Source organism: Paramisgurnus dabryanus, chromosome 10, assembly GCF_030506205.2.
Source record: "Paramisgurnus dabryanus chromosome 10, PD_genome_1.1, whole genome shotgun sequence".
Taxonomy (NCBI): Eukaryota; Metazoa; Chordata; class Actinopteri; order Cypriniformes; family Cobitidae; genus Paramisgurnus; species Paramisgurnus dabryanus.
Window position 1 is genome coordinate 9,822,638 of NC_133346.1, and position 14,199 is coordinate 9,836,836.

The 14,199-nt window shown below is 38.7% G+C and overlaps 1 protein-coding gene across 1 annotated transcript in view; it reads left to right on the plus strand.

The window, feature by feature from the left end:
• uvrag (UV radiation resistance associated gene) overlaps nucleotides 1-9,397 on the plus strand; it is a 118,512-nt gene extending 109,115 nt beyond the window's left edge. Inside the window, exon 15 of the mRNA XM_065259668.1 lies at nucleotides 7,141-9,397. Coding sequence (XP_065115740.1) covers nucleotides 7,141-7,846 — 706 coding nt within the window. The 3' untranslated portion in view covers nucleotides 7,847-9,397. The remainder of the gene's footprint in view (nucleotides 1-7,140) is intronic.
• The last annotated feature ends 4,802 nt before the right edge of the window (nucleotides 9,398-14,199 follow it).

The following is a 14,199-nucleotide window of genomic DNA, read 5'->3' on the forward strand; positions in this document are numbered from 1 at the left end:
GGTTCTAGGAGGTCTGTCTGGCACCCCTCTCCTGCTTCATTATACACGTATTTTTTTGTGAACCCCACATCATCCACCATACACATCGGCCCTGTGCTCTTGATTAAGGGTTGCGGTTTGACACATGTTTAGTGGAACTCATTTAGAAGGGAAAGCACATGGTAACAAATAGCCTGCTGTTCCAAACAAAAAATGCTTTATTTTGTCCTGCTTAGGGCTTTGACGTCTAAACACTTGGCCGGATGGAGCCCATATGTTTTACATATCTACATAACACGGGCATACGTTTCTGTTAGGCCTGTGCATTGAACCGGTACTAAAAAAGTAATACAGAATGATATAATCTCTTTAGAAAGAGATGACAACATGCTGCTATTCAGCACAGATTGACAGTTCGGACAGCTTGACGTAAAAGTGTGACATTCATTGAAAGGGTATTTTGAATGCATTTTACTCAATTTGACATATATACCCTTTAAAAAGAAGAATTTTAATGTATTTATACTTTAGGGTTCAAGAGATAGCAGGTTCCAAGTTCCAGATTATTTCCCTAATCAGAGGTTGTGTTTAATAGACCACAACTGACACGTTTCTTTCTGAAAAGCACTTTAATACTTTACAGATACGTGTTTGATGCCTGACTGCGGTTATGAAAAGCTATGGTTTTGTTCACAGTGACATTTCATTTCTTTTACATCTAAGAACTGGACGTAAACCAAGCCAAGCGGTCAAAACTTCATTTGAGATCGTTTGGAAAATCAGAAATACATGCCACGGTATTATTGGTGAACCGTGTTTGTTTTCGGGGAACTGATGAGGAATTTAGGAACATGTTTCTTTGTTTATTTTTGGTTTGGAAAGTCATCTGACAACTTGTAATTTGCTATAAAGCAGTATAGGCTGTTCAGCCACCCACAGAAACGAAAACACAGTATCTTTCCACCACGTGCACGGCTGTTCACCTGAGAAATGTAATAAAGTCACAGTAAAATAGAGAGTCAGGTGGCACGCATTGCAGTATTGAATACTGCTTATTTTGGAAAATGTTATCACTTATCACAGTGTGAAAAAAATAGTGCTGCCTCACGATTAGTCACGACTAATCATTTGCAGAATAAAAATTTTTATTTACATAATATATATTTTATATACATTATGTATATAATTAAGAAACATTTGCATGTGTATATACATTTTTATATTTATATATAATTTATATTATATATAAATATAAATATTTATTATATAAATATATTTTTTATTTAAAATTATACATGTATGTGTGTGTCTATTTATTTAATTGTCGCTGCCCGAAGAAACTTACAAATGTCCAAATCGGTTACTTTTCAGGAAGTGAAAAAAACAACACCGTATTTCAAAAGCAGTTGAATGTAGCGTTGTCATACTTGGTACGGCATCTTTACATGTAACCATATTCTTGCCAGTGTAATGATATAATCCACATTTGACCAAAATTTAGTTTAAATGGACATACGTGCATATTTTACAGTAATGGTGGTCAATACGCGTCGTTCCGATCATTAATTCGATTGGCCAAGTCGCGTTTCATATTGACAGATGAATACGCTCAGTTTATTAAATAGCCTACGTCTTAGTTTATTAAATACGCTTAGTTTATTTAATATTAATCATAAATCTATTTATGTCTCTTGCAAACTATGAAGGGACAATGAATCAATACACTGACATGGTGATGCTAGACAGATACTTTGTTTGCACAGTCCTACTGTAATTTTGTCACTTCTAGACGTACGTCTGGCGTCAGGGGGAAAGTTTACCTCGATGAAGGAAAGTCAATAGTCCCTTTCACACATACAGTCTTTACTGGTAATTTACTGGTAAATTGCAGTTAACATGTCACGTGTGAACAGAACCTTTCCGGTAAATCAGTGCTCCCAATTTACCAGTAAGACAGGTTGTAAGATTACCAGTTACTTACTGGTAAGTGCTGTGTGAACGAAAAATATAGGATTACCGGCATTTTAAACGGACAACGTCAGACCGCACTGATAGATCGGGCAAATCAGAATGTTTTTTAACAGATGATGCGTTTACCATCGCACTGTTTACGTTCGTTTCCACACCCATGCTGCTTAAAAGTCGAGCACAACTGAAGTTAACATCCACATTTCTTCAAAGTTGTTTAAAACAGCTTACCATATATTAGCCAAATTGCCGACGTCCTTAGCACACCCTCGGTGAAGCCTTATGTGCAAACACAGGTTCCGTTTGACGCCACCTAACGCAGTGTTGTTTGGTCACGAGCAACTTTGCGACCGTTTGCCACAGATGTGAAAACAACAAAATACGGACCGACGATATTATAACCCGCCATTGTGTACAAATACGACACGGAGCTCGCGGCCGCGTGCCACAGGTAACTTCCGCTTTCTCTCTGAGTTTACCGGTACTTTGATACTGATGTGTGAATGATGTCTTACTGGTAAAAAGACGGAACGTCACTGCATGTGTGAACAGCACATTTTTGTATTTACTGGTAAATTCATTCTGGTAAATTCATGGTAATTTACTAGAATTACTGTGTGAAAGAGGCTATTGTCTCACCAGACTATGTTTATTCGGCTATCCAGTGCTGAGCTTTGATGAAACTTCACGAGACTGGCGAGATGCTTCAACAGGGCGGGAGATACGCGGCATGATTGACACCAAATGGATATACGTGAAAATCAGATGACATGATTTCACAACTTTTCATTGGTCATTTAGGTATGTGAAGCATACTGTATACGGAAATGAACCTGGACATTCAATCCGTCAAAAAATCTCAAAATCGGCAAAATGGACGTGGTTTTCATCGGACAGGTACAATAAGCATAATTATTATACACCCACATATATTATGTAAACAAAAACTTTTATTATGCAAACAATTACTCGCAACTAATCGTGAGGCAGCAAAACATTTTCAGTATCTTTTGAATTTTTTTTTATTTTGTGCATTAAAGGTCACATAATATGGCAATATTTAAAAAAAAAAATTTATATTAGGTGTCTCGGGAATGTCCCTGTGACGTTTCAAATCGAAATACGCTATAGATAATTTATTATATCATGTTGAAAAGGCCCCTTTTGTTTGGGTGTTTAGGAAAAAGTGCTGTTTTTGTGTGTGTCTCTTTAAATGCAAATGAATAAATGCTGCTTCCCTTCCCATTTACTGTTATTTAAACCATTTTTTTTTTTCAAGACAATCACCTTACTTCATGTTAATAATAAACGTGCAGTAATGAATCATGTAAAGAAGATTTTAAATAAATATTCGGACCTAACTGAGGTCTTTGGATGGTTGAGGTTGGAGCCTGTGCAAAGCAGGGCTTAAAAACGAAAAAAATTATCAATCGTTTCACTCCGAGCAGAATCGATATTTTAACGTTTCCGTTTTTGCGTTCCTCATTGAACATTTACGTTCCGAAAACGGTTTACTTAGAAAAAATACCGGTTAATAACGTTATTTTAATTCAGGCTATACTTTAACAAATGCATGCATACAGACTAATTTTCACACAAAAATAATAACATAACACATGATATAACTAAACTTCAACATTTCATTAATTGTGAAAACCACAAAAGAAATTCCTGCATTCATTTTAAGTATAAACAGCTGAAAAAAACGACCCGTTTTCAATCATGTCTTTTTCTGGTTGAAACCGCAGCATACTCTGCTGGATGTTTATGTTAAATGTGCCTCTGTAAGTTACCTCAGTGATTCCCGGCTACTGTACTTCTCCCCCACATCCTTCAATATTGCAGACAAACTTGTTAAGACAGCTTGTCGTGAGAAAAATAATAACGAAAAGGAATTTCTTGGTGGCGACCCATCTAAAAAGTTATTGACAGTGGTATAAGTCCCCTGGCTTTTTTGAGTTACAGTTTGCATCTTCATATTTCCAAGCAAGTTTTAACTTAAACATACCTCTGAACATTTGATGGGTAGCTTTGAGGTTATTTAAGACAAATGCTATCGGGCCGGAGACTCGATGACTGCTGCGCGGGCATTTCACTCACGCTATGTGTCAAAGTCACATGTTGTACTGTTCAAATCATGATTGGTCACTGATAAGTACAATATTAAAGAAAACGATAAAATAACGTTATTAACCGGTTAATGGTAATTTTAAATAAACGTTTCTGTTCAGAACGATTAAAATTGATTTTGTTTTCGTTTTCGTTTTTGTTCCTGTTAAAATTTCGTTCGTTTCCGGTTTTCGTTTTCGTTCCTTGAACCGGTTCAGAGCCCTGGTGCAAAGTGACATCAGTTTCAGGGTTCCCACGGGTCCAACAGCGCCACCAACACACGTGATCAACTGCAGTCAAGTGGCGGGGGCGCGGAGATGCTGGGATGGGTAAAAGACGAAATAACGTTATAACATTTCGTCTCGTCTCGTTTTAGTCAACGAAAATGAAGAGACATTTTAGCTTAGTTTTTATTTTGTAAACCACTTTTAGTCTCGTTTTATTCGGCAACAATATTGCATTATACATTTTATTATAGTCATCCTCACATGACCAGCATTTTCGTTGCGTCTCGTCTCGTTTTCGTCACATGAAAAGGTTCGTTGACGACTATATTTCATCATACTTTTCGTTGACGAAAGCAACACTACTACACTGTAGTGTAGGATAATATCATAAAAATTCTAGACTTTTTTTCTAGACCGCAGTGACGCAGCGTGAGTTCCCTCGAAAGGGAACTGTAACAATGTATCTTAAAAGGTAACACGATGTAACCTTGCTCTCACTTGATGTGTCCCCATATTTAGTCCTTGAATTTAAGGGTATTGGACCTGGAAAGTCCTTGAAAGGTCCTTGAATTTAAAGTTAACTAAGGTGAGGGAACCCTGCAGTTTGAGCAGAAAAACAGCTTGTTGAGGTTTTGCTTTGATTAAAAAAAGGAGAGGGCAGATTTTTATCATCACACAGGCAACACACAATTATGTTTAAACGCATTTTAAAGTAAATTTTTATCATCACACAGGCAACACACAATTATGTTTAAACGCATTTTAAAGTAAATTTAAATGATACCTCACTTTGCTTTTCTCTTTTAAAATGGTACTAAGATCATTGTTGTGCACGATGATACTTTTATATAACATTGCAGCTCGTTTGGAAACTACCGTGAAAGTTTTTCAAGTATGACAAATCCTACACAATTGCTTTACTTTTTCCATGTCATATTTCAGAAGATGTATGTTGCCAAGCAGCTGTGTGTGTTTTAGCAAGGTGTGACTGTATTTATACGATTGCGTGCCTGAGGTTCAGGATCAGAGGTTCATGCTAGGATCTCCCAGACTCTCAATGTGTGTAAATGAATTATGAGATGATCCATCAGCACCAGAAAGCCTGAACTGACAGCAGCATCTTCACACTTCACAGTTTAGTTCCTGTCTCTACTCCAAGCGAGTCAACATCTGAACGTTTTTAACGTTTTAAAGCTTATTTATTATTAAGTGTTTTTCCACTGTATCCACTTTATCTCTGTAAGTCTTATTTGCCTACAATTTATTTTTATGTCTCTATTGTTTTTTTGCTAAAATGTTTGTAAAGCTTTTTAACAGTTTTTTTTCTTATTCACACTATAAAAAGCACTATATATATATTTGTACATTTTAAAGCTAATCTGTCTTTTAACTAAGAGGTGCACAGTTGTATGTTTATTTTCAACCTGGTATTATTAAAGCCCTGTGTAATTAGGCAGACTTAATGTTATGTTAAAATGCATATTTGTGTTTTGTGATGGTGAATTTGATGCACAAGCTCTGCCTGAAAGACTACGATGGTTTTTTGAAGTAAAAACATTTAGAGACACAGCCAAGACCGTGCTGAAAGTCTAAAGCCCAGAGTATAATCTGTTTTACGTCTATGCAAACTTACGCACACAGTCAAATGCACAGGCTTGCCAAAGTATCGTTTATTTGACTTGTACACATACACAGACGTTCAACGCATGGCATTGCGACAAAATGCAATGCGTCTCCTGGGCTACATACTACATTCTCCTGCATGCGCATGCGTGACCTACATATACATTGTACACAGGATTTCAAAAAACAGAAAAAATTGCATCTGGGGCACTGTACGGGGACCCTTGCATGTGGGTGATTCTCACGAAATCCAGACTTTGAAGGTGTACAGCATCAGATTTTTTTAAAAAGCCATTGAAGCCAATTTTTTTTGCACATATAAGATTAAGGTCTGAACTTACTATAAACATTATTTTTAGAGGATTTAAAAAATATTTCCTATAGAATTATTTAAATCTTTTAGATTATCTATCAAAATTATCATTACCGCAACATGATATTTTATTAAATATATGCATTAACAAACTCATGTTTCGGTAATGAGAACTAAAAAGTTGTTTAGGTACTATGACAAAAAAATTTCAACTTTTATCTGGAGAGAAAAAATAAGAACTGCTTACCTGGTAGCCATCTTGAGTGTCACAGTCAATTATGTCCCTTCCCACTAAATTTTTTTGAAAATAGTTTATTGAGGGCTTAAACAATGATTGAGAATTGTTGCGGAGGATGAGAAATTTTTTCTTGGACACATTTATATTCCTTATTATTGTCTCTACATTTACCAATGGTCACCAAATACCACATGTTTCTTTACTGTAAATTTTTATAGTATAACATGCATTGAAGCTTTTAATTTTTTTGATTTTTTTAATTATTAATATTTCCATGTCAAAGAACCCAAATCCAGTCGTGGACACGTTGCGGTAATGAAAAATGTCCCCTTAAATGTGGAAAAAACACCAAAATTGGTTTGTATGATGTCATTTGAAATCATGTGCAAAATAGTACATGAAGAGATGTTTGTAACTGTATGATTCTTATTTTGATACTCTTACTTTGCATTTACTTTTATATCCAAATGTTTCATGACACCTCATAAGTCTAATTTCGCGAGAATCACCCATACGTGTTAAAAGTCCTGCACAACGCATATTAAATTCGGAATAATATCTAAGTCTGTTATTTGTTCATTCATGTTATTATTTTAATTATTTATTTATTTATTTCTTCTAGGTTAAACCAAACATATCCAATATTCTAATTCTGTCATCCTATCTCTTTTTCTCTTTACCAGTGATAGGCATCAAGTTTCCACGTCCATCCCTGTTCCCCTAAAGTCTCAGCTCAGCATCTCCACCGCATCTGAAATGGGCCTTCCGACCCAAACCAGCTCTCCTGAACGGAACCTCAAGAAGCGGTCCGGTTCCGATACTGACAGGCAGAAAAATATAACACCTCCACCCAGTTACACCACAGCAACGGCTCAATCTGATTTTGTGAGTGCTTTGGAGGTTTCAACTGAGATGTCCACAAGTCTGGAAGTAGCGGAGGATGCAGATGGGGATGGTGAGGTAGAGGCTCTAACAGAGGCACCCCTCGCAGACTTAGCAACTGTAGCTAAGTTCCCTTCTGACTGTATCCCTAGCTCAGCGCTCCAGCACCCAGGAGCCCTAAATGGCTCAGCTGTGCCCAGTGGAGGTACGGCATTGGCTGTTGTGGTTGGGGCGGAGCTTTGCTGCTCGGTGGAGCACGCTGAGGAGATAATGGGCACTGAGGCCACAGGGCTTGGGTTGGGACTGGGTTTAGGAATGGGACTGGGCGGAGGCGCCCGACTGGACGATTACCCGTGTATCCCTGTAGAGCACGCAGTAGCGGTCGAGTGCGATGAACAGGTTCTGGGAGAGTTTGACGCCGCTGGGATCGAGGAGGTCTCGCGACGCATCTATGCACTAGAGAACATGTCTAGCTTTCGACGGCCTCGGAAAAACTCGGAAAAATGACTGGGATGCGGGCCGTGGACCTGGAGAAACGGGTTTGGAGGTGACAGGTGCCCAAGAGGGTCGCTGCATAATATTTCACCCTGACTGCAACAAGTATAGACATTACATGAAGAAATATATTATTGTTATTAATATTGTTATATTAATTATTAATATTAGTAGGAAAAATCTGGAATATTGATCACTTTGCACTTCTCAAAGCATTTCTATAATCCTTTAAAGTGAAATAAACAATGTTTGTCGATGAAACGAATGGTGGGCGTCTTTATGTGTGCGTGGTGAGCCGAATGCCGCTCAGTATTACAGCCGGACCTCTGGCATGACAGGGCCAACCCGAGTATAGCAAACCTAACGTATACCAGTCTGTACGCCAGGAATGATGGCTGCTTGTCAGGGTGTATGAAAGGGTGAGGTATTGCACTGCACCAATGACACCCTTTCTCAAGTCCTGCTTTCACAACATAAAAACATGCACACAGGCTCTGCTTTATTTTTACAGTCCGAAAAAATGGACCTTTTATGATATTTAAGTTCTATTAAGTTTGTACTTCATTGGTTAAAACAATGGAGCCAAACAAAATAAATGTGCATAATATTCAACAAAGCTGTCAATATTAAGCTGACAGGCGCCTTTATTTTTCGGTCGTCCTGAAATAAAATAATTTTTTTATATATGTGTCATATATGGAATGCTGCGATTTGTTTTCCAAACAATAAAATTCCGATATCATCTACAAATTTACATAGTTTTGTTCCTAAACACACTGTAATATGTATGCATTTGTATCAATATATACAAAATTGTTTACTGTTCCAAGTTAGCCATCTCACAACGGGACACGTCAGACGCTTTCAGTGTAGACGGTTTCAAAACTTTACCAAAAATGTCATACAATTGGATAACAGCTTAGCGTGGGCACGGAGAACAGACTTTTAATAGTTTCATGTTAGTTTTCCCAGAATTTTTATTTTAGCTCAAAAAAAAAAAGAAAAGGTGAAGGTCCATCAGTGTTAAAGTTTCCCACGGTGTACAGTTATTCATATATCACAAAAACCAAATACTGTGCACCGTAACTCGCTGTAAAGGAGCAGGGTGGCCGTTCTTCTAGTTTATTTTCTTGTTGGCGCTACTTCTCATTGCATAAATTGCTTGTCAATGTCGTTCACTCAAAAATACAACTTAACCCACCTGCGCGCAGAGCTTTCAGGAACCATGTGTTTTTCCCAAGAAGTATTCAGCACTTACAAGTGAAATTGCATTTTTTCCAAATGTACTCGGATGTCAGATTCTCTTGCGTCATGAATGTAATAATCACTTTATAAAAAGGACCACAGTGATGCTGGAAAGGAACAATGATTTTAGAGATTGTCGTAATTCTTGGGCTGAAACCTTGGTTTTATTTTCTGTGTTTTTCTTATAGTATTGCGTTATTGACTGTTGATACATGTCGTATTTAAGACGAATGCAAGAAATTTGTTTCCATAAATTGCTGTGACATTGTACATATACTTTTGTATGAAGGGTGTTTTATTATTAAAGATCACAGTTTAAAAAAGTAAATAAAGGTTTTCTTTCCACTCTTTTATAAAATATTATTATATTATAATTATTATGTTATATATTATTATATTATTATAAATATTTTGACAGTGAATGTGCACTATTTCTAAGTAAGCTTTGCACTTTAAACTTATTTTTACAAACTAAAACTAGGCATAACTGGATGTGACAAGGTGTTTCTGGAGGGAGAGAAAATCTGCATGCTTGGTTATTTTTACTAGTAATCTTGTTTAAACTAAGTTTGTTTTAAATTTATAAACCAGTAATAATTTTAAATGTAAACAAAACACGAACACGTGTGTGCACACCTTTAAATTAAGCCCTGTTAAAATATCCATGCCGCTATGTAAGGAATAATTGAATTATAAGAAAATAATGCACACCCAAGGTGGTAATGCAGTGCCGTCACACTGTTGGTTTGCATTATTTTCGAATAATTCATAGGACCGGAGTCCGTTATTCCGCTTATACCACTGTTACCACAAACATTGCTCTAATGCCTATTTTTAAGACATTTGACAAGTTAGGTATGCGGTTTACAGAAAAATAATCAACACCCATGGAACATTTTTCAGCCAATCAGAATCAAGCATTCAACAGACCTGTGGTATAAAATAAATATATGCACTCAATGAAAGTCGTTCGTCCAATCAGATGAGAGGAGCGGAACTAACTGTTGTATGTAAGTGTTACGACCCCAGTACAAAGAAAGGGATATAACATGATATGGTGAAATATAATTGTGGGTGTGAGTGGCAGCCAAAAAAACCAGGACAAGAAGTAAATACAAAACGGTGATTTTTATTTATCTACAAGTGGAGTTGGAGGTGCGGTAAGTGAAAAAGGTGAATATCTTTATATACAATAATTACAAACCAAAAAGAAAACAAAAGGGGGAAAGTGGACAAAGACGTTGCCAAATTAAAGAAATAAACAAAACAAAACGGTACTAACTAATATCAAAACCCGCTAACCTGCGCTAAAACTAAAAGGTAATGAGATAAATCTTCAGCGTCCGAGACGCCCTAACTTACCTACTCTACCTACCCAAACACAAAACGTACAGCGGGTGGCAGACGCCGCTAACCTAGTGTTTCTAATACAGAACAAGTTCCCTACGTGGTGCACAATGTAAGTCACGTGACATACTTACCTATCCTCTTTCCCCAGAACAAACAGAGTCACAACTACCACACAACAACAAACGAGTGACTCTAACAAACGGGTAAACAGGCATAGACGAGTGACATACAACAATAGGAAACCATAATCAACAGTTAGCTTTAATACAATAATGGGTTGTGACATAAACAACGCAACACACAGCCGAAGCTAGCATGAATGAGGGATGACGGGTTTAAATAGGCGGGACTGGATGGTGATTGGAGATGATGGAATGACGTCACACCGGGTAATTAGGATCGACAGCAGTTATGTCCAATGGCAGGGATCTATGAAGACAGACAGCGAAGAAAAGAGAGGGAGAGAGAGAACAAACAAAAAACAGCACACCGGCAACAACACAACACGTAACACCCCTCCCCTTAAGAACAAACACCTGTTTGTTTAAGTGAAACAGATGTACTCAATTATCAGAACTAACTTCTGGACAGTGCATCAGCAAAAACGTTCTCCGCACCAGATTTGTGTTTGATTTCCAAATTGTAATTTTGTATAACCAGTGACCAACGCATTAAACGCTGGTTCTGGTTATACATACGAGACAAAAAGGTTAATGGGTTATGGTCTGTGAATACAATGACAGGAAGAGGTGAAGACCCAACATACACTTCAAAGTTCTGTAACGCAAGTAGCAATGCTAACGCTTCTTTCTCTATGGTTGAGTAGTTAACCTGATGTTTATTGAACTTGCGGGAGAAATAACAGACGGGATGAACAATGCCTCGCTCATCCTCTTGGAGGAGAACGGCACCCGCGCCAACGGCACTGGCATCAACTTCCAGCTTAAATGGTAATGTAAAATTAGGGGCAGCAAGAACAGGGGCATTACACAAAAGAGTTTTAACAGTTTCAAAAGCATATTGACATTCAGGTGACCAGAGGAAGGGTTGTGACGGGCTCAGCAAACTTGTAAGGGGATGAGCAACGGTAGAAAAGTTTTTACAGAAGCTGCGGTAATATCCAGCCATGCCCAGGAACCTGCGCAGCTCGCGTCGCGTGGTTGGAGCAGGGAACCGAGCAATGGCCGAAACCTTTGCTTCGATTGGGCGGACTTGCCCTTGCCCTACCTCTTTACCGAGGTACGTAACTGTAGCCTGTCCGAACTCACACTTTGCTAAATTTAAAGTTAAGGACGCGTTGGCAAGCCTTACAAAAACTGTTTTCAACAGTGACACGTGATCTGCCCAGCTCAAAGAATATACAACCAAGTCATCAAGATAAGCATTGCAATTGGGAACACCTGCTAACACCAAATTAACAAGCCTCTGAAAAGTGGCAGGGGCGTTACGAAGTCCGAAAGCCATAATGTTATATTGTGCGAAATCGTCAGGTGTTACAAACGCAGAGATTTCCGATGCACGTGAGGTCAGAGGAACTTGCCAATATCCCTTTAATAAGTCTAATTTGGTTACAAAGCGAGCAGAACCCAAATTATCAATGCAATCCTCCATACGAGGTAGTGGATAACAATCAGGCACGGTAACTGCATTAACTTTACGAAAATCCGTGCAAAATCTAAACGTACCATCCGGTTTAGGCACCAGAAGGCACGGAGAACTCCAGGCACTGTAACTCGGTTTGGCAAGATCATTTTTCAGTAAGTAATTAACTTCCTCTTTCATCACTGCCCTTTTTGTAGCATTAACTCGGTAAGGGAGTTGTTTAATTGGAATAGCATTACCAACATCAATGTCATGTTGTAATACTGTAGTTTGGGTGGGAATGTCACCAAAAAGAGAGGGAAAATTACGAATTAATTCTACGATGTCATGTCCCTGTGAATCTGACAAATGAGTGAAGTGTGATGGTAAATCTTTTAATATTTCAGAGTTGGAGAGCCGTGCGCACTGCTGAGGAGCGTTGCGTAACACAATGCCATCCTCATCTGTGCCATTCACAAGAGGGGGAAAGTCGGGAGGGGAGACCGCAGCGACCGGGAGAACAACAGGCTGGCTCGCCTTCTCTGTACACGAGCCTTGCGTATCCCTTCCATGATACGCCTTTAACATGTTTATATGGCATACACGAGACTGACGTTTTCGGTCAGGAGTACGAATGGCGTAGTTGGTTTCACTGATTTTTTTTAAAATTTCATAAGGGCCAGCAAAACGTGCCGATAATGCGGAACCAGGGATTGGTAGTAAAACCAAAGCTTTGTCACCAACTTTAAATGAGCGAGGTACAGCGTTTTTATCAAAAAGATGTTTCATGCCCTTCTGTGCATCAGCGAGAGATTGTTTTGCAATAGCACAGGCAGAATGCAGTCGCTCTCGGAATTTACAAACATAATCCAAGATGTTAGTTTTTGGACTTAACCCAATTTCCATCATGCTCTCTTTAAGTACTTTTAATGGTCCCCTAACCGTATGTCCAAAGACAAGCTCCGCTGGACTAAAGCCGAGGCTTTCTTGCACGGTTTCACGAGCAGCGAACAACACTAAAGGAATTCCCTCGTCCCAGTCTTTTTCCGTATCCAAGCAATACTTCCTTAACATAGACTTTAGAGTCTGATGAAACCTTTCCAGCGCGCCCTGGCTTTCAGGATGGTACGCGCTGGAAATTCGGTGAGTAATGTTTAATGACTTTAGTACCTGTGTAAATAAATTGGATAGGAAATTTGTACCTTGATCAGTCTGTACAATTTTTGGCAAACCAAATGTAGAAAAGAATTTGATCAACGCTTTGACAATGACAGGTGCAGTAATCTTACGCAGCGGAATTGCTTCAGGGAAGCGAGTGGCACTACACATTATTGTGAGCAAAAACTGGTTTCCCGATTTCGTTTTAGGCAAGGGACCCACGCAATCCACAATAATGTGCTCAAAGGGCTCCCCAATAACGGGAATGGGCGAGAGGGGAGCCGGCGGAATCACCTGATTCGGTTTTCCCACATACTGGCAGGTATGACAAGAACGACAAAAATTTGTTACGTCCTTCTTTAATGCAGGCCAAAAGAAATGTCTTAATATCCGGTTGTATGTCTTCGTAATACCGAGATGACCAGACAATTCATGGTCGTGAGCCAAACTTAATACATGGTGTCGATAAGGAGTAGGGACAACAACCTGACACACAACATCCGACTCCTTATCCATAGCTGTATTTGGCCACCATTTACGCATTAACAAGTCATGCTCAACAAAATAGACAACATTTCGTTGGTGAGTATTACCCAAAGAACTAGCTGCACTGAAACATTTAACCAGCGATTGATCTTCCTTCTGAGCAACAATAAGCTGTTCTCGGGTCAAAGGCAAATTCAATGAGTGCATAGTAGCTGCAACATCAGAACTCACTGACTTCATATTTTTCGACTTCTCAACAGCGGGTAAAGGCACATCATGCGCCAAAATCGGGGCAATGAATGAATCACTCAAAGAGACGTCCTCCCCCTTTTTACGAGACTGTGCGCGCGTTAACACGCAAGCTGGGAAGACATCAGGGTAAGTCTCAGATAAAGTATCAGCCTCACAATGCAAATCAGGTTTTTCCAAAACTTCTAACAAAGGCATCACTTTTCCTCCCGCTAGGTCATTACCCAGGATAAAGGTAACACCCTTAACGGGAAGCGAATGCCGTACCCCAACACGCACAAAACCAGTAATTAAGT